The 23,785-nt window shown below is 36.1% G+C and overlaps 2 protein-coding genes across 2 annotated transcripts; both read right to left on the minus strand.

Annotated features, from left to right (window-relative positions):
- Positions 1-11,819: 11,819 nt before the first annotated feature.
- On the minus strand, positions 11,820-13,709 carry LOC113318310 (heat shock factor protein HSF30-like). Its single transcript, XM_026566455.1, has 2 exons — positions 13,245-13,709; positions 11,820-13,125 (listed from the first exon to the last, which is right to left on the minus strand). The coding sequence occupies exons 1-2, from the start codon at positions 13,524-13,526 to the stop codon at positions 12,313-12,315; spliced, it is 1,095 nt and encodes a 364-aa protein (XP_026422240.1). The 5' UTR covers positions 13,527-13,709; the 3' UTR covers positions 11,820-12,312.
- A 216-nt stretch (positions 13,710-13,925) lies between these two features.
- LOC113318309 (5'-nucleotidase SurE-like) lies at positions 13,926-17,897 on the minus strand. Its single transcript, XM_026566454.1, has 10 exons — positions 17,308-17,897; positions 16,936-17,036; positions 16,775-16,842; positions 16,635-16,678; positions 16,435-16,512; positions 16,181-16,334; positions 14,985-15,137; positions 14,755-14,862; positions 14,430-14,495; positions 13,926-14,346 (listed from the first exon to the last, which is right to left on the minus strand). Exons 1-10 carry the CDS (start codon positions 17,580-17,582, stop codon positions 14,245-14,247), a joined length of 1,149 nt encoding a protein of 382 aa, XP_026422239.1. The 5' UTR covers positions 17,583-17,897; the 3' UTR covers positions 13,926-14,244.
- Between the last annotated feature and the right edge of the window lie 5,888 nt (positions 17,898-23,785).

Here is a 23,785-nt window from a genome sequence, read left to right on the forward strand (position 1 = left end):
TGGGCAATCAAAGAGCTGAACTTTTCTCTGGACGAAGCTGGAATTCAAAGGAAACTTCAACTCAACGAGTTGGAAGAATTGAGAAATGAGGCTTATGACAGTGCCAAGCTGTACAAGCAGAAGATGAAGATGTTTCATGACGCGTATTCTACGCAAATCCTTCACTCCTGGTCAGAAAGTCTTGCTGTATGACTCCCGATTACATCTTTTTCCAGGAAAACTGCGTTCCAGATGGAAGGGTCCGTACCTAGTACGCACAGTTTTTCCTCATGGAGCTGTAGAGCTGGAGGATGTCTCCAACAAGAACGTTTTCAAAGTCAACGGGCAGAGATTAAAGCCATTCCTTGAGCCATTTCCACCCGACATTGAAACAACCAACCTGGAGGACCCAGTCTATGTGGACTAAACTGGTCCACTCTTTCCCTAAATAACCAAAAGTTTTCCAAATGTTTCCCTAAAAACCAAAATTTTTCGTTTTCCCATCAAAACCAAATGTTTCCCAAAAAACCAAATTTTTTCCAAAAAGTCCAATCCCATTAAAAACCAAATTTTCTTGTAGATAATGTGTTAGTTAAATTTCCTTTTGTATATTTTGTGCTCATCCATTGTGACTCTAATATGATGGATTTTTGCCTTGAATAACGGAGTTTTAATCGAGCTACCACCGTACAATCGGGTATTCTCTCTCCTTTTACTCTACTCAGCATGTTCCTCTTCATATATTGTTTTATAATTCTTTCCATATTTTGAAACATTGAGGACAATGTTTAGTTTAGGTTTGGGGGTATAGAGTAGATACCATGATAATTGCCATAATTGAAAACAAAACTCCTTCTTCTTTTTGAAAAAATTGAAAAATTCCAAAAAAAAAAAAAAAAAAAAACAAAAAAAAAAAAAATAAAAATTAAAAAATTAAAAAAAAAATCATAAAAATGGAGCTCATTTACCTTGAAATGTTGACTCTTGTGCAAATATGTATTTTTATTAGGAGTCTTAGTCTAGATATTTAGGCACCCTGATTCTAGCACAATTCACATAGTGATAAGAAATTTGCACGCGCACGATCTACCAATACATGTATGGCCTCGATCTTCAAGGTGTTTGATAGGAAGTTACGATTGCCAATCACTTTAGAATACTGAACGAAACTTGACTAGCTTGTTCTTTGGTTGGTTGGGATAGAAGGTGGAGGTTACATTAAGAAAGACAACCATCGAATTTAACTGGGTGCATCAAAAAGGGCTACCTCTTGCAAAGTGTCATGTAATTTTTTTTTTTTTGTATATGTATCAAAAGTGTTTCCTTATAAAAAAAAAAAAAAAAAAAAAAATCATACAAAAAAATCAAGTATTTATCAATTCCATCATCTCTTGTTCCAAAAATAAAAGAGAATAGTCAATGTAAATAAGAGTCATGTAAAGTCATTTTGTTGTTTTTGTAAGCAAGGAGGGTGTATGCCATTGATGTACAACGCGAGTAATTGTGAAATACCTCCAACTCATTCACAATTCTCGTAAAGTCCGGACAGCTAGCTAGATTTCGACCTCAGTTCTTAGCCTGAGAAACTATCTCTTGGTGATTAGTAGTCATGACTTCAGATCTTTCTTTACACATGTGTAGATACACTTTACACTCTTATCACATGTCTTTTTGTTATCAGTGCTAGGATTGTGCCTTCGATAGCTAGATTGACATCTCCATTTTGCTGTGAGCTTAAACTGTTTTGCACATGTCACATTTGATGGAATCTGAGCTTATATTTTGACCTAGAACTTTGTAGGTACGTTCTAAGCAAACCTTCACGAGACTTCAACTCGTCCACTAGGGACACTTAGTGGTTTAAAAGGCTTAGTGCATACGCTAAATGCATTCGAGAGACCAGCGACAGTGGTATAGTTAGGATTTCCTTAGTTTTGTTTTACTTGAGGACAAGTAAAATTCAGGTTTGGGGGTATTTGATGAGTGCCAAATATTGTATATATTTATCCCTTTTTGTTGGCATTTAACTCATCTTTTTGCATTAATTCTACATTTTATCCCATATTCTGTATTTTCATTGTTTTCAAGAATAAATATTTTTATTAATTAATTTTGCATTTTTAGGTAATAAATAAAGTTCGGATGAGTCGCGGAGCGAAAAGAGCAGAAAAGTAGTGAAAAGCCGGGAGAAATTACGCAAGGAAGCCGCGAAGAATGGTGCGCACAACCTCATTTTCTACACACAAAAGCGCCTCCGTTCTCAGCCGTCAGATCAGTTCCCAGACGCATCCGATGGTCGCTCCTTCATAGAGCATCAAAATCTGAAGTCTCTGCAAGCACCACAGCGCCGAAATTCCAAGCCTTCAGATTAGATGGTAGTTGAATCCAACGGTCGCTCCCTTGATGTGCATCGAAGTTTGATATCTCCGCCTTACACTACTACCTAACCCATCCACAAGTACCGTTCATTTTGTTGTATCATATAATCTGACGGTCTCTCCAAGCTTCACTCCACATCACCGTCCGATCTACCTACCATCTTCGCATCTCGCAGCTCAGAGTCACAGAACATCAAGACTCGATGCCCGCCTACACACCTAGTACCCGAGCCCATCCACCTAACCCAACACACCCCCCTACCCCAAACACAGTCGAGCCTCACCTACACCACCCCCCTCTGCAGAACCATCTCCCAACCATGTCCTGCCACCGTCTTCTTCACCTCCACTGCCACCACCCACACCGCCACCAAACACCACCATACCACCAACTCTCTATTCCTAAACCCATCACGTACCATCCCTTTAATCATCATTTACAACATCAATTTCTCATCTCTCTGCCTAAACCCTAGGTGAGAAATTGGTGATATATATGATGATTAAAGCATCAATTGGAGCTGGAGAGGAACGAGAAGAAGCAGGAGAAGATTGGGTCGACGAGATGGAGCGAGAATTTCATCAACAGTAGGTAATTGGCAAAACCTAATTTTACTGACTTTGGGGAAAATTGGGGGAAAACCTAATTTGTGTATGGGTATAAATTGGTGTTGGGGGAAGATTAGGAGGACACTATTTACCTCTCTGGACTAGCCAGTAGAGAATTTGCTCAAATTTTATTTTCAGTGTTCTTCTCAGTTAACAGTGCAAGTTGCTTATGTGTTGAATTATCTGATATGTGCTAGTTATGTATGAATTATCTATGTTAGTGTATGCATGTTGTCACTTCATGGTTAGCATGAGCTAATCATTTTCAGGCCAAGGCTCAGTGAAGCCTTGTGCACTGTCAAGTGTGATTGAGCTAGGATAATTCTTCCCTGCTGTGTTGTGATTGTGTATTTGAGAGAGGCCAATGCTCATAGAGCCTGTGATTGGCTGTACTGTCAAAAGACAGCCAATGCTAGGGGTAGACTAGTGAGCAAGTTGGTGTTCTTTCATTTCTAGTGTATGCTTAGGATTGAATAACCTAGACCATGTCACTTGATTAGGACACAAGGTGGATCATATGCTTTGGCTTACCCACCACTTCTCTTTCAGTCAATCTTAATTTCTGTCACTTTTTCAAGTCCTGTGTGTTTGCATTTTAGCTATATTATCTTGCCTTTTATTTTCCTGCATCTTGTAGCTATTGTGCACTGAAGTCAGTGCACTGAACTCAATCTGCCCTTGGCTGCCAAGCCTTGGTTGTTTGTTGTTTTTCTTAACTGCTTCTTTATTGCCTTACCCTGCATTTTTGGTTCTTTGCTTATCTTTCCCTGCTGTGGTTCTTAGCCTGTTTCTCTATTGCTTTATATTGTGTTCTTGGTTGTATGCCTGAAACTTTGTTTGCCTTTAGCTCACTGCCATAGTGCATTGTCACACACCTTAGCTAGGAAAACTTCTCATATGCTCCTCTCCCTGTGGACAAACCCCTACTCACTCTTTTATTACAAATATTGATCTTGTATACTTGCAAGCATATTGTGTGCATCTTAGAAATCACACCAGGGAGCTATATGGAACTTGGAAGTGGCACTAGCCATCAAAATCTTTCTCTGGAAATGTTCTAATGAAATCCTCCCAACAAATGCTAAAACTGCAAGCATTCTTCACTATATTGATCTCATATGCAGAATATGCAATTGTGGGGAGGAAACAATGACACATATGTTTCTCAATTTCCCTGCTGCCGCTGATATTTGGAAGGACATGTTAGGTAGAAACCATGGTGTCTTTGACCATCAAACTCTCTTCATGGATTGGTTCAATACTTGGTTTCACAATGCAAGCAACAGTGACAAGACCTGTATTTATACAACCACTTGCTGGTTCATATGGAAGGCTAGATGTGATATAGTATTCCAAAATATTACTCCTAATGCTAAGAATACAAATCTCAGCATACAACAACACCTTTGTGACTATAATAAAATTCATAACTTACCCCACCATGCTCTGAATACTCAGGGGTACTCTTAAGATAATGATCCCCATATAGCAACAACAGGAATCCATGTTGGGATCCCTCCAAAAAAGAAGAATTATGGTTTCTTAATCAAAATATGCACTATTCAGGATCCTAACACTTATCAGTTCTTCTCAGCCCTAACTATCACTGATTTTGCAGGCAACTATGTTGATAGCAGAGGACACACAGGTCAATGGGGATCAAGAGGAGCCACATGAGGAGCAGATTTAGCGTTTGGATGGGCAGAGGAAAAGCAGCACATGAACATCGAAATACATGCTGAAACCAATGACATTCTGGAACACTTCAATGCTCTTTACATCAAAGCTATAAAAGGGAAGATTCAGCAAGAACTATCACAGGGAAAAACAGATATTAAGTGAAGCAACTGTCTTAAATTTTTAACGTGTAACTTTTGTTTTAATGGGTCATAAACTTCTGCATAGAACCCAAAATCTCCAAGCCTTAAAACTTGGCTATTACTTGTAAGAACCTAAGTAGCGGGTCAAATGTTTGCCTAAACAATGACACCGCTATCGCTACTATCAATCCAATTCCTTAGGCTCTGCCTAAGTTTTCTTTAAAAAAAAAATTCATTAAAATTTTGGGTCATACCACTACATGGAAAACCTTTTCCCCAAAGCCTTTTTTTCTCCTTTTCACATCATTTACTTTGATAGTTACCTCTCTCTCATGGGTGTCGAAGAATCTACGATCAACCAACTTAGGTACTGAGATATACATTACATTCAATAGTCAAATATTTTGGGGTTTGAATTAATTTGATTGGCATTAATCCTTGCTTTTAAATAATTAAATCATTATGTATATTTCGAAATTAGGTGGTCGTTGATGTGATTTTCAATTGAGTTGTAGTAAAAAGGTTCGTTGAGACTTGTGAAAGCAAAATAATTTAGACTTAAAAATTAAAGAAAACTTAACTCAAAATTTGATTTCAAGATATGAGAAAATAACCAAGACACTGATTCCACTATTACACATGCATGAATGATGGTAAATAACCCAAAACTCTAATTATCTTTAAGTCCCTTATTTTCTTAACTCACAAATAATCAGGCAAATTCTCAAAAATTAATTGTATCCCCTAAGCATAGATTATCTAAACAAAGCATAACCTATTTAATTGAATCACAACTAATGAAGAAAATTATGCAAACAATTAAAAACTCTGCAAAAGCAGTGACTGAGTGAATTATAATTAAATATTAAAGAAAATATAATAGTTACCAAATTATTCATGCGTAAATAGCTTCCTCATTGCCTTGGTTGTGAGAGAATTAGCACATCATCATGTGGAAACACGCTCGAAATTCATTATTATTACTCAAAAATGGTTTACAAATGATGAAAAGGGAGAAATATAATGAAAATCGGGTTTGTAACAGTTATATGTGTTACAAACCAGAACGACCCACAGTATGTGTCACTGACACTGTAGCAAATAAGTATGCCTCTGATGTACGACCCTCGCCTGTGAGTCGTTATCACTGTTGGAAAACGACTGTCCTGGTAAGTCTGTTCTTCGTGTTCTTCAGCTTTGCAGCAGAAGAAATGGAAGTTCTGCAATTTGATCTTCTCGACTCTCGGTGCTCTGTAATTCTCCCCAAACTATCCTATGAGTTCCCATCACCCTATATATACTCAACAGGACCAAAATATCTCGCCATAACTTCATATAATCTTCCATTACTCGGCATTATTCTTCACTGTCTGTTTAGGAAATAATGTAGATATTTGATTTCTCCATGAGTTCTGAAGCTGCCAAATTACCATATTTATCTCCTTCACATTCCAGATGGTTGTTAGAGTCATCCTAGCGTACGCAAACACATTCCAACTCATGCAAATCCCGTGAATATCTCCATTCAATGACGTGCTCCTATTTTGCTTCTCGCGGAATATCCAGCCAATTTGGATCGAACCAAAGTCCTTTACCAAGATTGATAAGCCCAATCACGTCATCCCAAAGAGTTTCAGCCATTGAATGTCTCTAAAACATCACCAAAAACTCGAACAAAATTTCTCAGCTTGCTGCCATGTCTTCCCGCCAAAACTGAAATTCAAATGATGAAGATGAGGTTTCCCCAAATCCAAAACGTGGGCGCCTTTAACAGATGGGGTGCTAAAGATGAATATGGGCTACACATAGTCGTGGGTGACACTTAGCAAAAATGGGGGTCCGTATAGCAAATGTCCTTCGGGGGTGCTCCGAGCAAATTTTTCGAGCAACAATATTTATTTCCAAAAAAAATACCTACAAACACACAAAACACCATAATAAGGACAAAAACGAGTACTAACAGTACGAAACATTGAGGACAAATTAGACACATAAATGCGTCTATCAAATACCCCCAAACTTATTTATTTTTATTTTTTTTATCTCAATCACTCTATTTCACCCTAGCAATGGTAACAACTTGAATCGTGTGCCCCATCAAATCACTGAAAAAAATAAAATAGAAGGATTAGGATTCAACGAGAAATGGCGAAACTATCTTCTTTTTTTTTAATTCTAACAGTCGTCCATATTCATATTGATTTCTTATTTCTTGGTTTACTTCTTCTAGCGCAAAATCATGGATATCAGTGTTTTTGTTAAGATGTTTATGAATGTGCTAAAAAAATCAAGCCATCTCTGAAAAGACGATGGTACCCAAAAATACCTCAATCTAAAACTTTTCCACCTATAAGTCCTTTCTACGAAAGTGATTGTCTATGGACTGAGTCGAGACAATACAACTGATCATTTCACACTTCGTGTGATCGTCTATGGATACGAGATCGAGACAATACGACAACAAGATAACTTGTGTGATTGACTATGGATATAAGATCGAGACAATACAACAACGAAGTATGATTACTTGATAATAGGTTCATACTTAACCAAACACAATAGGATTGATATCAAGTAATTAGGAATTGACGTTTGTGTATTTTACTTCTAATTATAATAAAAACAATTATAATTGTGGAAATAAAAAAGTAAAATACATAGCAAGATTTTGTTAACGAGTAAACCGCAAATGCAGAAAAACCCTGGGACTTTGTCCAGAATCGAATACTCTCAGGATTAAGCCGCTATAAAAAATCTAAACTAAGCAACTAGACCTATAGTTCACCTAGTGCCGTCTGTATCCCTGCGCCTCTAACTTGCAATAAGTCACGCACTTGGAACAATTCCTTTGGTTCGTATTCCAAGCAGTAAAGGAACAAAAAATCTGTTCGGTAACAAGTCTTTTTCAAACAAGTGATATGAGTTTGATAAAAGGCTCTTCTTTTTATCCCAATAAACTCCTTTGTCAAGTTCTTTGATCTATATATTTAACAACTACCAAAGTAATTGTCTAGATTTTTCAATCGATACTTCTTAGTCACAAAGACAATATATATATTGTTGCCAATCTACTCAACTAATCAATCAAGATTATCACAAAGATAAACCAATTATAGTCGGATCCCCATCCGATCAAGTTTTGTGCACACCAAAGATTATGAACTCAAACAAGCAATCTTCTTTGTCTTCGAATCTTCTTAGATCTTCAATAAATACCTGCACACAATCAACTTGAATCTCTTGTGATCAATCACACACAGAAAGGAGTCTGTTAATAATGGATTATCACAAAACATCTTTAGATATACAAACAGTCTAAAGATCATCGTCGAAACTTCGATCTAGTTTGAGTGAATCTTATATCAGAAGAGAAGATTCTCAAGCATAAACAAACTAGGTGCAATCAAAGTTCAACCACCGGTAGTCAATCAAATCAATTGAAAATTAATAATAAAATGCAATTATCTAGTTTCCCACCAATGCTACTCGTAGAGCTTCCCAATCCCAAGGAAGTCTTTAAAACGAGCGGTCGTAAGAGATTTCGCCTAATTAGGGTACTTTCCTCTCCGAATAGACGGCTCCACCAGTAACAACACAACTAGGTAGTTTTGATGGCTCCGAGGATTAGTTTTCTCGAAATGCAAACTTCGATATTTATTGACCAAGGAGTTTGGACACTAAAGAATTTCCAAAACCGAAAATATTCTCAAGATATGCAATATATTTCCAAATTCGACTTTCATAATTCCTGGAAATGCTCTGTCCAAATATTGACCGAAATCTCAGTAGAAAATCTCCAATTAATTAGTAAATGCACATTACCAATTTTTATTTTGTAAAGATATGCATTTTAATTGCTGGAAATTAAAAGCATATAAAACTAAAAACCTTAATTAAAAGATTCTCAATTTATTTCGATCCGGGATTCTCCTTTAGTTATTAAGGAATATCTTTGAACAATAAAAGATAAGACTTACTGCACATGTTCAAAGTATGTCGACATCTTTACTTTGTAAATCCTTTTCATATTTACAATCTTGGAACCGATTTGTCACACTTCCAAACGAGTTTAGAATTGGTTCATCTGATTTCCAAGAACTATATGATTGATCAAAAACATTGAATCACCATTCATGGGTTTAATGGTTCTACCAAAACAAGTTTCGTTTCTACCTCCAAGTGGCTACTAGGATCGGTCACATTAGTTTCCAAAACATTGTTAACTAAGTACCAGGATCGGTTACCACTTATTTATGGTACTTACTTGTTATCGGTTGCACAAGTTATAGGATCGGTCACACCAATTACTAAAACTTGTTAACCTACTACAAGTATCGATTACACATCTTGTGATTAGTCCCAACCAAGTTCTAGGATCGGTCACCCAATGACTAGGAATGGTCACACTAATTACAAATATCGATCATACCATCTCAGGTGGTTATTTAAGATCGGTTTCACTAATAAAAGTCATATCAATACAAAATTCAGGCATTGTGAATAGTTTTACCAAGATACATAAACAAGTTATGAGCGGTTATACTAAACACACATATTGGTAATCCAAACATTTGCAATGAATAACAATACCAATAAGCCTAGCGGTTTCCTTTTCGATTCATAAAACAAGTTTATAAATTGTACTTCCTTAAATAAATGTAAAACATTGTTTCCTAGGACGAAATCTTCACCCATACCAATACACATAATCACAATAGCATTCATACGATTATGTCGATGTCTTATATACGAAGTTCAAAAGATAGACGTTATACTTCGAATTTTAATTCCTTAATACTATGTCTAACTAGAGTATAATCATTCACATCTTCGCAGTTATGTTTTCAATATGCACGACTTGAAAGATACGTTAGGAATGAAACAGTTCAAGTCAAATATTACTAACCTCAAGAGGAAGGATGATGTCGTCGTTGTGGCTCTTTACTGATTCTCATTCTTCAAGTCTTCATGTAATACTTGTAAGTCTCATATCCTAATAACTTTCTAGCTAACCTATACGAAGTTCACTCTAGTAAATAATCAAGCGACTCTTTAAATGAGTTTTGATTCACTAAAATATGAAAATCAAACTTGACATACCAACGCTTGGTGGGTTCAACCGAGCAATGCTCTAACAATCTCGGAAGTGGTGAAAACCCTACCGGTTTATATGGTGGAAAAGGCATGGCAAGAACTTTCCAAGCGCACTCATTGAAATTATGACTTCTGACATCAAATGTTCTAACTTCGGGCTATTTGGGAATTAGGTAACCGAAGAGTGCATGCTAGGAAAAGGCAATAACTGCATTACCCAATTTGTTGTTTTCTCTCCATTAACTTTGGGATCTTGTTGACTTATTGATGGAATAATTGAACCACAAATATTCATACACCATTGAACAATCAAGTCTATGTACTTGATACATAATAGATACAGAATCCTTGTACTAAAAAATTGGGGATCATCTAGAATATAAAACAAGACTTTCCTAAGTTAGGCTATATAAAGAAGGCTATATAAAGAACGGTCAACATTTTTCTAGAAGGTGAGATAAATTCCTATAAAATTTGAAAGGAATAATCTTTTTTCAGTAGCTAGGCAGATAAAGAACCCACATTGCAATACAAACCCAAAACTAATTTCACAACTCCCCTTGATAAAAAAATTTTAGTTAGATACTAATATTCCATGGTTAAAAAGATAAACAAATTGTCAAATAACCTAGACCAAAAATTACAAAAATTGCCATCAAATCCCAAGATATAAAAATAAGGAGGATGCTTCAAATTCAGTTTTCCTAGTCTCATTCGAAAGAAAAAAAGTCGTGATAAAATACATAGTTTAATGAGAAGAAATGAAATCTAACCAACACATTGAAAAGAAAATTAGAACGCCATAAAAACCATACCTTGAAACTGTTTAGTACATAATCACATTTTTCCTTATCTTCCGTTTTTTCTTTCTGACTAAAAACTTTGTATCAAGATATTAAAAAAAAGAAAGAAAAAGAAAAAAAAACTTGTATAAACCACTCTGATGCTATATTCACTGAGTAAGAAGTTTATATTTGGGAAAGGTGTTGTCTCGGATCTGGTGCTTCTAAATGACGACTATTCATCCACAAACCGCGTCGGCCTCAAATTCTCTTTTAAAATTGTTTTTCACTAGTATGGAATATATGTATTGGTGGATTAGTGGTCTCGGAAAAAAAAAAAAAAAAACAAGTAGCTTGTTACTTTCTAAAGATTTTTTCAAGCATAAACTATGTTTTTCACCAGCACTGGAGATATGTACTGGTGGATCATTTTCTTGGAAAAAAATTAGAGACTAAATTGAAATAAAACACAATATAATGCCTTTCTTTTGATTTTAGTTCTCTTTTATTTATTTATTTGTTCACTGATTTGGCTTTTGGTGTTGGCGATTCTTCATAATCATCTTCTTCTGATACGTAAGTACTTCCATCTTCCTCTATTACTTCTTTTTCTTGAATCTTTCTACTTTCTTCTTGTTTTGATCGTTTTTCTCGATTTTCATTCTTCGTAGATCTAGAAAAAAATTGATTCAATTTGGAAAATCATTATCTAGGTTTTGGTTTTTGTGTTTTGATTTCTCTTAAATCATAATCTAGATTTTCGTTTGTGAAAATCTCTTATTGAATTGCAAGGATTTCGATGAGAAATTGATTTTTTGGTTTCTGGCTTTAATTTAAAGGTGGTGTTTGTGGTGAAGAGAAAGTTGAGAAATGAAATCATGAAACGAGATTGATTTATGGATAGTTAAGTAATTTCAATTTTTTAGTTAACTTTGGACCTCCGGATAACTATAAATTCCGTCCGGACCCTACTATAAACAATTATATGGGCGACCAACCGATAAATAATTTAATGAGGGTAATTTCGTAAAAACAACGGTTTGCTATTACGATTTACCAATGATTGGATTTGTTATGTTTCCTCGACCAATGGATGTGTTGATCAAAGACTGGGTTTGTAGAAGTCCAAATTTTTACTCTAGGCAGTAGGCAGCCGGTAACATCGAATAATTGAATGAATGAATTTTTTTCAGTATTCTTCTTTCGTGTTTTAAAATGCACAGATTACATTTCATTATGTAGCAGACTAGCAGCTAAATTTCTATCTATAATATGCTAAGTAGTAGCCTAAATTTTGGAAAAATGTTGAGAATATATTTCATGGAAAGATAGCAGCAGTTGCAGCAACATGGTATATCTTGCTCTTACAGTAGTGATCATTGAGTAGACAGATAGTAGCATCTGCAATAGCTTATGGTAAATTGCTCTTCTAGTAACGATCATCGAGTAGAATCCAATTTCCATCTTCATCGAACCCTACAGAAACATGTTTAAAAAAAAATTAAAATCTTCATAAATTAATGAAATCATAAGAAATTAGAAAGACTTTAACTCGGTAGAGCTACAAATAAGTAAATAATCATTTGCACACTAAAAACAAGTTCTTTTGCTGGATATGCTGCACACAAAGTGTAATTGTAGAATTTTTGTTCATGGTTTTGATTCAGGAAACTCCATGTGATCAACTAACTCCTGCGCGAGTTCATCACCCCATTCTGACGGATCAGCAACTAAGTCTTCCAATTGAACATCACCTAAACAATCAAATTGATCGCCAACTTTCATTTCCGCCTCTTCATAACCTGAAACCATATCTTCGACCAGTGACTTCTCCCATATGAAGTCACTAAAAGAACCCAAACCGGAATCACTCTCTTGAATAAGATTATTTAGTTCAGTATTAGCAGTGGCGTATAATGTCTCCACGTCTGACTCAATCACAGTCTCTTCTTTTACAGCATGATCCAGATAATCCTCAACCTGGATATCCTCCAAAATCCCTTCCAGGTGCAAGACTTCCGCACTGGTACTAGCAAGCAATCTTCTTCTTTTTCCAGTTCCAATTCCATGACCCAATTCTTTGTTCTGCTCATTCCGGCTGATTAATTGATGTACAAAATCAGAGTTCTTTAGCGCTTTCGCAAGGAAACCCATCAAATTTCTCTGCTTGCTTTCAATTACTTGCAATCTTTTTTCAATGACTACAATTTCACCCTCAGAATCCTGTTGCTGCTGCCGCAATCTCACAACTTGGGACATTAACACACTGCGATCTCGTTTAAGCCTATCAATTTCGTCTTCCAATCCAAATTTTCCTAACTCAACACAAGCACTTAGTCCTTGTTGTTGCATGTTTTGAGCTATATTTCTCCTCCTCTTGATATACTTCAACAAATGCTTTTGCCCTCCCAAAAACCCTTCGTTCGCAAATTCCCAGCGATCCGGATCAACCTTCTTGAATCCCTGTCACACATTCAACACAAATATATTTCAGAAAACGGGTGAATATAATTTGAGCAAAACCCATAAAAAATTAAAAAATAAATCAGAATTCTTGACCAGAATGGAGTGGTGGTACTTACATAAGTGTTGAGCTGACGAACAAAGCTCGAAAAATTACCATGCTTGAAGTACCTAGGCAGAAGACTGGATGCAAGTTTATGTGAATCCCAAACAATGAAGCTATTACGAGTTACACTCCAGGAAACAATTGAATCTGTTCCAGGGTCTTCAACCATTTCGTAGGTTTTAGTTAGGAAAGGCGGTGGACCTATGTCGTGCAACCCCTCCATCGGTAACGGCGATATAGTCGACGATGAAGAAGAAGGAGATGACGAAGTAGCAGATGATGTACTACTAACCATGAAGATAGTGAAGTTCGGCTTGAGTTAGTTACTTCAGTTAGAGAGTTGGTTATGATTTCTGTTTGTGTGGAAGTGGCGAGTCCACTGCTATTTAAAGAAAGATGAGAATAAATCAACAAATGGAAAAAGATTCCGGAAATTTCTACAAATTTCCCTGTCAAATCAGTGTCACAGTGATGAAAAAGTTCAAAGAAAAAATCTTCATTATGTTCCCCACTTGTCTTCTTGCATCCTTCTCCTTACAAAAAAATTCTAGAAATTTCTTGGAGGCCCATTGATTGGATAAGAAACAGTGGATATTGCATCATTCTGAGACCCACAGAAAAAGATAAAAGGGATGGAGGTTTCCTGACGAAAAACAACATCACAAGATAACTGAGAATGATTGAAAATTGAACATATGTCAAGTGACACTGTCAATAACCAAAACCAAACTCAACCCAAATTAGAGGAAAGAAAAACAACCTCACTGTTTCAATCAGAAACACAAATTTTGACAGTATAAGCTTTAGACGGGCTTCATACATAAAATCTGCCGACGTGTTTAAGTTAAGAAAGCTTTTGTCTTCGTAGAATACAGGATTAAATAGAAACAAAAGAATTGAGCACAAATTCGGAATCTGTATGTGCTTTCAATTGAAAAATAAGACCAAGCCAAGTTCCCCCAAAATGTACACAAACTACTGACTGACCCATGTTAAAACTTAAAGAGGAAATGTCAGTTCGTCTCTGGAGATAAAGCTGTGGCAATCCAGTTCGATGCAGATGTTTGAATTTCTGACTCGGAATTTGAAGATAAAGTTAGAGGAGTTATTGCAACCTGTTTATAATTACGATCATTAGCACCACATGAACACCTGAGGTTTATGGAGAAGGCAACAAAAAAGAGAGAGAAAAACTTACATATCCATTTTCAAGAGCTCTAAAATCCAGATCTTCATCCATATCTCTTTGCTCCTTCTCTACAAACTGTAATTACACAAATTCAACAGATTAATAACTGATACACAACTAAGTACCAAGTAATTCCTTGAATGTGGATAGATTTTGAGAGTCCGGTGGGTAATTTTGGGAGTTTCTGCATTCGCCTGGGATTCCAGTTTTAGGATAAAGTGGGATGGAACCTATCTTATAAGCTTTATTCTTTCCTTTTCACTTTGTTGTTGTAAATGAAGGAGTGTGGTCACTTTGGCATTGTACAACAAGTTATCATTTGTTCCCTTTTTACCTCTAGACGGAAATATCTTTTGACTCGCTGGGTATCTGTTTTTCCAGCAACTCCAACTGATTCTACTTCAACATTTTTCCTCTGTGTGTTCAAGCGGCGTGCTGCACCCTGTAAGAGAAAGATGGAATCTTCAACATAATGAGTGCAAAGTCATTAACCCATTACAAAAAGATCATCCACAAATTTTAGCCTCTGACTCATATATGTGATAATGACTATGAGGCACTTACAGCAGCAGAGGCATCTCGCCCGAGCTGTGCAAGTGAAAGGCCAATCCCTTGTTGATTAGGCATGAAAATCCCAGCACCAGGTTGCCTATTTGCCGAAACAGCAGTCCAGCTAGGAGATGGCCTCCACAAGCTTTGCTTGGTGACCTTAAAGCCCTGTCAAAAGTAACATATATATAAGTTAACAGAATAAGGAGAGGTTATGATCCTAAATATAGTTAGGCTTTACTGAACTACTGATGTAGATGGTTATCTTATTTCTAATCAGCAAGATGATGTGAGTGAGTATCAAAATCAGCTGAAACGTGAATTCGGCTAAAGAAGCAAAACAATAACTTATTTGTCACACCCATCTGTAAGAAGAAGTTCTTAACATGCTCCGGAAAGTTAAACCAAGATAAGCTATTGAATCAAAATCATGACCTTGAGTCGCAAGAAAAAATTCAAATATCCTTCCTAGAGGGAAGTTGAATCAAGATCATCACCAGCATCTTGAGTTGAGATTCTTGAACCCAATCAGATTACTGAAGAAAACACTATTGTTCACCTCCTAAATTCATCTCTAAGGAACACCTTAATAACACCAGAACAACACCCATCCATTACCTAGGATGAATTCACACTCAGAACAATGACACATAAGATACTGAGAAAAAATAAGAACTTATTTGACACATTCATTATTCTCAAACCACATCAACATCCTTCAAACAGATATAAGAAATAAAAGTGCAAAAGCCCATCCTAGATGAAGTTGAACCAAGATCAGGACCATAGTCTTGAAATCCATCAGATTTTATTTTAACAAAAAAACTATTATCCCCTAAATCATCTCTGACAAACACCTCGATGAGCCAATTCCAACCCAGGTAAGAACACAAGAACAACAGCATTCATTACCTGGGCACTCTACTTTTTTTAAAAATACGATCATCAATAAATTTCAAATTGTTTATAACTGATGCTATTGCTACACAAGTAACCCAACAATTACAGGACTAATTCAATGTAGCAGTCATTTACCAAACTAAAATCCTCAGGTATTACATCACTAGTGAAATACCGTAGATCAAATCCTTGGCAATATAAATTTTCATATCGGGGCTTTTTAAAGGTCATACATACAGGATCAAGATGTCCTGCACCTATCCCATGCTTTAAAGTCTAAACTACATAAAAGTAACGAGATAAAAACATACCTTGTTTGTTGCTGGAGAAGTTGGAACTTCTATATTTAGTGAGCAACTTCTAGGGAAAACCTCAGCCTCAATATCCCTTATTGCCGCATGTATTAATGGCAAACACACATCGACTGCGTCACTGAAATCACTTTCTTTACTCTCATCCTTCTTCCTAGCAAAATATTTAGAAAAGATGTCAATCCATAAATACAATAACAACATCACAGGACTTAAATAACACCTCCCCAAATAAGAACGAAAGTTTCACTGACCAGTCCAATGAGATTGAAAGAGAAGGTACACCAGAGATCAAAGCCTCTCTAGCTCCCGCAACAGCACCAGAGCAAAATCTGGTGAATTTTCACAAAAAACATTAGAAACACTATAATGGCAGTAAAATTCGTAAAGACCAACGATGAATGCAATGAATCTCAACAGAATTATCCTTATCGAAGGAACAAATTTTACTTACATATGGTTACCACAACGCGATCCCTTGTTAATTCCACTAATTACCTAAATCATTAAACCAAAACATGAATTAAACATCGTGTAGGTAGCCAAAATCCTAGAGCCATTTTAGCCATCTATCAAAGATGTATTAATACATACCAAGGCAGGTTTCGTCCAAGAAAATAATGCTCCTGATAAAGCTAAAGAAACGCAATCCGCAGGAGTCCCTGACCATCAAAAAAACACCAATCTCAATAACTACACAAAATCTACATAATTCAAATTAAAAAAACAACCAAAATGAGAACAGTTTTTTCTACCAGCAACTTCATATGCGGCGCAACTAACACCACTAATCTCTGTAGAGCTAACCGTGATGGTCTCACAAACCGTCACAGAATGCCCCGAAACAGATCGATCCCTGCACCAAACACAAACCCACAACAAAAACCTAATCATAACTCAACCTAAAAACACCCTTAAAACCACAAATTGGAAAGACCAACACACTTCATAACATTAACATAAATCCACATCATTTCGACTCAAAAGTCAAAGCAATGATTTTTATTCCACAGTTCTGATTTGAACCCAACTATCAATTTCAAAATTTTATCAATTGTAACACCAAATCAAATCACTCAACAACAAACCCATATCTAAAAACTCAAAAATCAAACAAAAAAACTTACGATTGAGGAGCACAGACTTGAATATTGTAAAGATTATCTTTCACTAAAGCCTGTACAAGAGAAGTTAATCCAAAAGAATCAATCCCATCTCCATTAGTAACTAAAACAATTGGTTTTGATTCATCAATCTCAGAACTTGTAGTTGTAGTTTCTGAAGTAGAAGTGGGAGCAGCAGCTTCATTTGCTTCTTCTTCTCCATCCCCTTTTCTGTTATTCAATACATGTTGAAGATTTGAAACCAAATTAGGTGGTAAGAAATTGTTCTTCATAGTCATCAAAAAAATCGAAACTTTGACAAAACCCAATCCTTAATTTTTCACAGAAGAATACAGAAATGATGATTTTGATTGAAATTGGACAAGATGGGGTTGCTTTTTTCCTTCTGTTTCTTGTAATGAAAACCCTAGAAATGTGGTGGAAAGGTAAGTCTAAAACTAGGGTTGAAAAAAAGGGGGTTCTAGGGAAGGGAACGAGTCTAATGGCGTTTCTTGAGAGAGAAAGTATAGAAAGGGGATTGCTTGCTAGGGATGGGATTGGAAGAAAGGGAAAGAAACAAAGAATCGGATTGGAATTTGGAAGAGATGGGAAAAAGGAAGGTATCTATGAAATGAGCTGGTGGTATATAGTGTTTGTTAATCTTATTTGACATTCCTGTAGGGTGGGCCCACCTATGACAACATTAGTTCGGCGGATAAGGGGTGGCTTGGTATTAATTTAACCATTCTGAGTTTCTTCTTTTGACTTGGAACAGTTTTGACACCAAAAATGTTTCCACATAGACATTCTAATAATGAATTTTGATATATAAATGTGAATTGTTGAATGCATATTTCCTAAAAAAATGGGTCATATTATTATCGAGTTCTTGATTAATTGATCGAAAGAAATCCAAATATATCGTTTCACTGTACAATTTCTTTTTAAATAAAAATCGAAATCAAAAGAATTTATCACAAGTTTCATGATCTATGGAATTGCAATCTTCTTTTTCTTGTAAATGACTATCTCTTTTAATCCATGGAAAAAGAATCATAGCCAAAAGTAGATTTTATTATTCTTAATTTGATTCAATGAAAATAATTTCTTGTTTTTCACAAATCTCTTTCGTACAAAAAACCTGTAAGTTACTAGAATTAAATTTCAGAGGGGAAATTAGTCCGCAAGGCTGTTTTCTAATTAAAGAAAAAAAAAATATCACTCGCTACGAGACCAAGAATCTTAAGCAACATTAACCTTTACCCACGGTGTAATTTTGTCATTAGTTTCCTCCCGCATCTCAAAATATTTAAATTTTAGCCATGTTGTTTTTTTTCATTTGTGTAATTTGTGTAGTGATATACGGAATGAAAGCACACCAAGATGAGAGGATGGTCGTTCATATATGTTGGTAACTGTAAAACATGTGAAATTAGTTGTGGCATTGAACTTGGCATTGCCGCTATCCATCAACTCATAATTCATGAACGTACTTGACCACATAAGTTTTTTACTTTGATCATGAACTAAGTTCGTGAAGGAAAAGGAGGAGTCGGATCCGAAGATATGAGAAGAGAAGATACTATCAAGGCTGACTTGGAAAAATGTCCCAATTCAGGATGTAATCTTACACAACTGCGCCAACGTTAAAAAATATTGGAAAAATGCCTACTGTTATAAAACGGAAAATAGGTCATTTGTCCAAATATTTTTAAATCACGGTTCAAATGGACGAGTAAAAAATAGTTTGGATGAAATGGCCAAAAAAAATAGCAAGGATGAAATTGGATTCATCCTAACTTAAATTTAAAAAATAGCAAGGATGAAACTGGATACATCCTGTGTAAATTAAAAATAAAAAAAAAATATTTGAAAATGGGCACGATGAAACTGGTTACATCCTGCATATTTTTACATTTTTGTCCATTTAAATAGCATCAAAATCTAACTGTCCATTTCCCCCAGGAATTGTTGATTTTGGTCTTTTTAACCAATTTTGTGGTCAGAAAAACCAGTTAAGTCCATACGTGTAAGTTCCCACGTGTGAGAAAAAGGTAAAAGTACCCACTCTCGTTAAGATCTCACCACGTACGAAGATCATCCAAAGCACTAACACCTTGTTTGTTAGCATCTGACTCGGCGTCTGGGTCTGAGTCAACCCCTGACTGGCGCCGAGTCAGATGTCAGACTGTTTGTTTTGCATTTTTTACAACCTCTGACTCGCTATCTGACTCGTTTGACACCCCTGACTCGGGGCCGCTGGACTCAGGTGTAAGATTACCCCTTACTCGGCGCACCCAACCTCTGAGTCGAATAAAATGCCTAAAAAACCATCGATCCTTTAAAATAAATTTTTTCTTTGTTTTTCGCTTTTCCTTCTTCAGAGACAAACAACCCAAAACCTTAGAATTTTTTTGAAGATGATCAGTACGGGGATGATGATGGACCAATCTAGAGCTTGAAAATCCATAGATCGAAGATCAAATGACAGGTATCTGTTGGAGTTTTCTTTTCTTTTCGTCTCATCTTTCTCTCTTTTAAATGTTATGTTTCTAGGGTTGTCTATTGTGAAATTGTTTTCTAGGGTTTTTGGACAGTACAAATTGTAATTGGAACTGAACACAAAAACCCTCTATCTGAATCTTATTTCTTATCATGTCTTTAGAGTTTCTAGGGTTTGGTTTGATGTTCAATTAGGTTTTTTGGGGTAGTTACTGTAAGGTTTATCTCTTATCCTTCCATGGTTGATTGTTTGTTTGTTGATGTGGAGTAATCCATGACATGATTTTTTTTTGTATGAAGTGTATGGTGATTAGTTTGCTAAATTATATAGGGGAGCAGCGACAATGATATTAGCAAAGTAATTGACCCATTTTTGTGTTTTGACTTGAATTTGGTTGGCAAACATTATGTACAGTTAAAAATGAAGGAGACTTTCTCCTTGATGAAGTTAGGCTTTTATGTTAATCAGAAGAGACGCCTTATCAGCTGTCAATTGAATTTTCGAATTTTCCTTTTTGTATGGGTAATTCTCATTTTCTTGGTTGTTATAATCTATAGAAATCATGTGTGTTAAATTAGCGGATATAACAATGTAGTTGTGACTAGAACCAATAAATTTTGGTTGAACCCGGAGAGCTTATATAGATGATATATTAATTGAAATATCTGGATGCATACTAATAGGTAACCCATCCATTGACACCCATCATTTTGTTAATACTGTCCGTTTATACTCCTTGAGCTTTTAGTTCTTGTTCACTTATCTTTCTATTCCTATTCGTGTTTTAGTCATCCATTGTCTCATATCATTTGAGGGTGTGTTTCCATCTTTATTAGACCATCAGACAAAGCTTTAACGAAGCTATGTGATCAACCTGAAGCAGTTAAAAATGGTTATTGTTCTAGACCACTCCATACAGGAAAACTGCAAACAGGAAGATGCTAGTACGCCATAAATGGTCATACTTTCTTGATTGGGCAAACTAGCAGCTGGTCATACGTTGATGATATCTCTGGGTATGAACTGATAATCTTTGTCTAGATTTTTGAAGAAATAGTATGTATGGGTTGCTGCAGACTCAAATTGGATAAAAAAGAACCATTTTACAATTCTAGTGTTATTAACATTATATATTCTTTTAATTAAAAGTTCCATTATTATCATTCATGCCATGTTTTCGTTAGTCTGTGTTTTATCCTATCTATTTGGACCTTAATATCTTTGTTTGGCTAAGCTATTTTAGTTTGTTTAATGTGCACTTGTTTAGTCAGTGCTGCATATATATATACTTGAGACTTTAGTAGTGTATTTTGCTTTTCTATTCGGGGAGTAGGATAAGTATATGCAGGAACAAGGTAATGAATGTGGTGGTGACACGGACAAGGTTATATCTACATGCACCTATTCTCATGGCATTACTAAATGATATGTAGACTCTCCTGATTTTCTTATCTTTTAATGGGACAGGGTGAGTTCAATCTTTATAAATCTAGACATGGATGGGCTCAAGCACCTTCATATCCAATTTTAGCTTCGGATTCAAGCTGAGTATGGTAAATAAATACTTCGAATGAAGTTTGTCATTAATATAACTATTACAAAGAATTCAATTTGAATCTAGCAACAAGTACAAAAAAGAACATGTAATTGATATTCACTCCTCAGAAATGGTATCTTTTTTTCTTTTGGTACTGTTTTGTTGTTGTGGAGGCTTTAACATATTTTGATATATGGTATGGTTTTTGTGTCTCTTCATGCTTTTCTATTAGACTCTTTCATGGATCACCTTTGCTGGACACAATGTGAGCAGCGAGATATCGGCATCGCTTGCATATCGATAAGTAACTTTCTGCGCCACAATGCATTGGGTGATTGGTTGTTTAAAAATAAAAAGGCAATATGAGAACGAGGAGACACATGTGGATGAGGAAAATGAAGGGGAAGCCGAAGAAAATACACCTCGTTTATTTGGAAGACAAGAACAAATACATATGAGCACTTTAGTTGATCAGATAGCTAATCTCCTTTAGGATATAGTGTTTCTTTATGTTTTTAGGACTTTATAAATTATTGAACAGTTGTGATGTTATGGTAATGATAAGTGCTTATGGTCTAAAATGTGTACAAGGGTATTTTCTGTCCAAGTAAATTCAGTCAGTTGAGTCAGGTCTGACTCATGAAACAAACACATTTTCTGAGTCAGACCTTAGTGAGTCAGATCCAGATGAGTCAGGTGATTTTAGTCAGATCCAGATGACTCAGACCCAGACGACTCAGATGAGTCAGCTGCAAACAAACAAGGTGTAAGAGAAGGATGAAAAACACATGAGTAGCACGTGACAGACTTTTAAAATACCATTTTAGAATTTTCTTTTCGGTATATGACTTACGTGTCCGCTTATCCTTGCATCTTACCACGACCAGTTGCAGCCGAATAGACGGTACGTGATTCTCGGCTGTTAATCTGCAGTCATCTTCCCAAAATCGCCTGTTATATGATCAGTTGATTTCAAGATTTTTTTAATATCGATTAAGTGTTGCATTTATAGTTCAAACATTTGCTTACGATTCGAATCTTATATTAACGAAACAAGGTGTGACTGGATTCAAAAGTTCTTGATGTTCAAAAATGGCAGGTGCATCAAGCTCTGTAATGGTGATTTTTTTTGTTTGTTTCATTAAATTACTTTGAATACTATGAGCACCCCTATGATTAATTGCTTTGAAAGCATCTAATTTCATAAAAACAAGAAGCTGTAGATTATCATAAATGTTAATTGATTTTTCAAGTATCATCGTCTGCAAGTAATCACTGCAACATTTTTTGGAGCTTTTGATCGCTGCAACAGTAAGAGACGAATTTTAATCACTAACTCTTGATAATTTTTTTATTATGAACTTGAAGTTTCAATCACCTCAACTAATCTTCTTCTCGTAATTTCTGTTCTCCCGTCACTATTTAGGATCTGTATGAAATGAATGGAGAAGAAGAATATTTCTTCTCTTAATTATGGCAGACTCAGACGCGTGTCAGTCATTACATGTCAACGTTGACACATCCCACAATAACAACTCGACACGTAAACCAGGATTGGGTTAAGATGGTAATCGTGTTATGTCATGTGCCTTTCACACGTGGGAACTCACACATGTGAACTTAACTGGTTTTCATAACGGTGGGCGTTTTCCCAATATTTTTTAACGTTGGGGCTGTGATCCAAGATTGCACCCTGTATTGGGAATTTTTCCAAGTTTCCCTATATCAATGGAGACTAGGGGTGAGCATAAAAACCGGAACCGCGGATTTGACCCGTATCCGTCCGCAAAATTGCGGATTTCACCCAAACCGTAAAACGTATGGGCCGGACACGGTTGGGATTCTCAAATCCGCACGTTTTAGCGGTTTGGGTGCGGTTGAATATTGAAAACCGCGGATTACCCGCACCGTAGGTTAGTAAAGTAAAACCTTATAACATAAGACCGGCCCAAACCCCAATTCAATAGCATTGGCTTCCACTAGGCTTAAATGGGCTTCCACTAGGTTTCCAATTCAATTCAATAGTAAAGTAAAACCTTAAATGAGCTTCCACTAGGCTTTACGCAACGGTAGTAACGACTACCAACTAAAAACACGATGCCAAAGACAGGCCCAGATCTCTTTTTTATTTATCCCTAATCCGCGATTAATCCGCAACCGGACCGCACAATCCGCGGATCCGCGGATGATTGGGGGTCACGGTTTGATTTTTCAAATCCACAGCTTTGACGGTTTGGTTGCGGGTGACCCCTAATCCGCAACCGTCCGTCCGTTGCACACCTCTAATGGAGACGTTATATAGTGTATTGTTATTCTTATGGTTGAGGCACTTATGGGTTACGGCTAACACTGGTTCCGTGGTGCTGGACAATTTAATTACTTGGGCTTTGTTTTGACTTTATGCGGATGTATGTTGACGCATGGTGGTGACTGGTGATCCATTATGTGAAACCCTTTTCTTA

The sequence above is a fragment of the Papaver somniferum genome, chromosome 10 (genome assembly GCF_003573695.1).
Source record: "Papaver somniferum cultivar HN1 chromosome 10, ASM357369v1, whole genome shotgun sequence".
Lineage (NCBI taxonomy): Eukaryota > Viridiplantae > Streptophyta > Magnoliopsida > Ranunculales > Papaveraceae > Papaver > Papaver somniferum.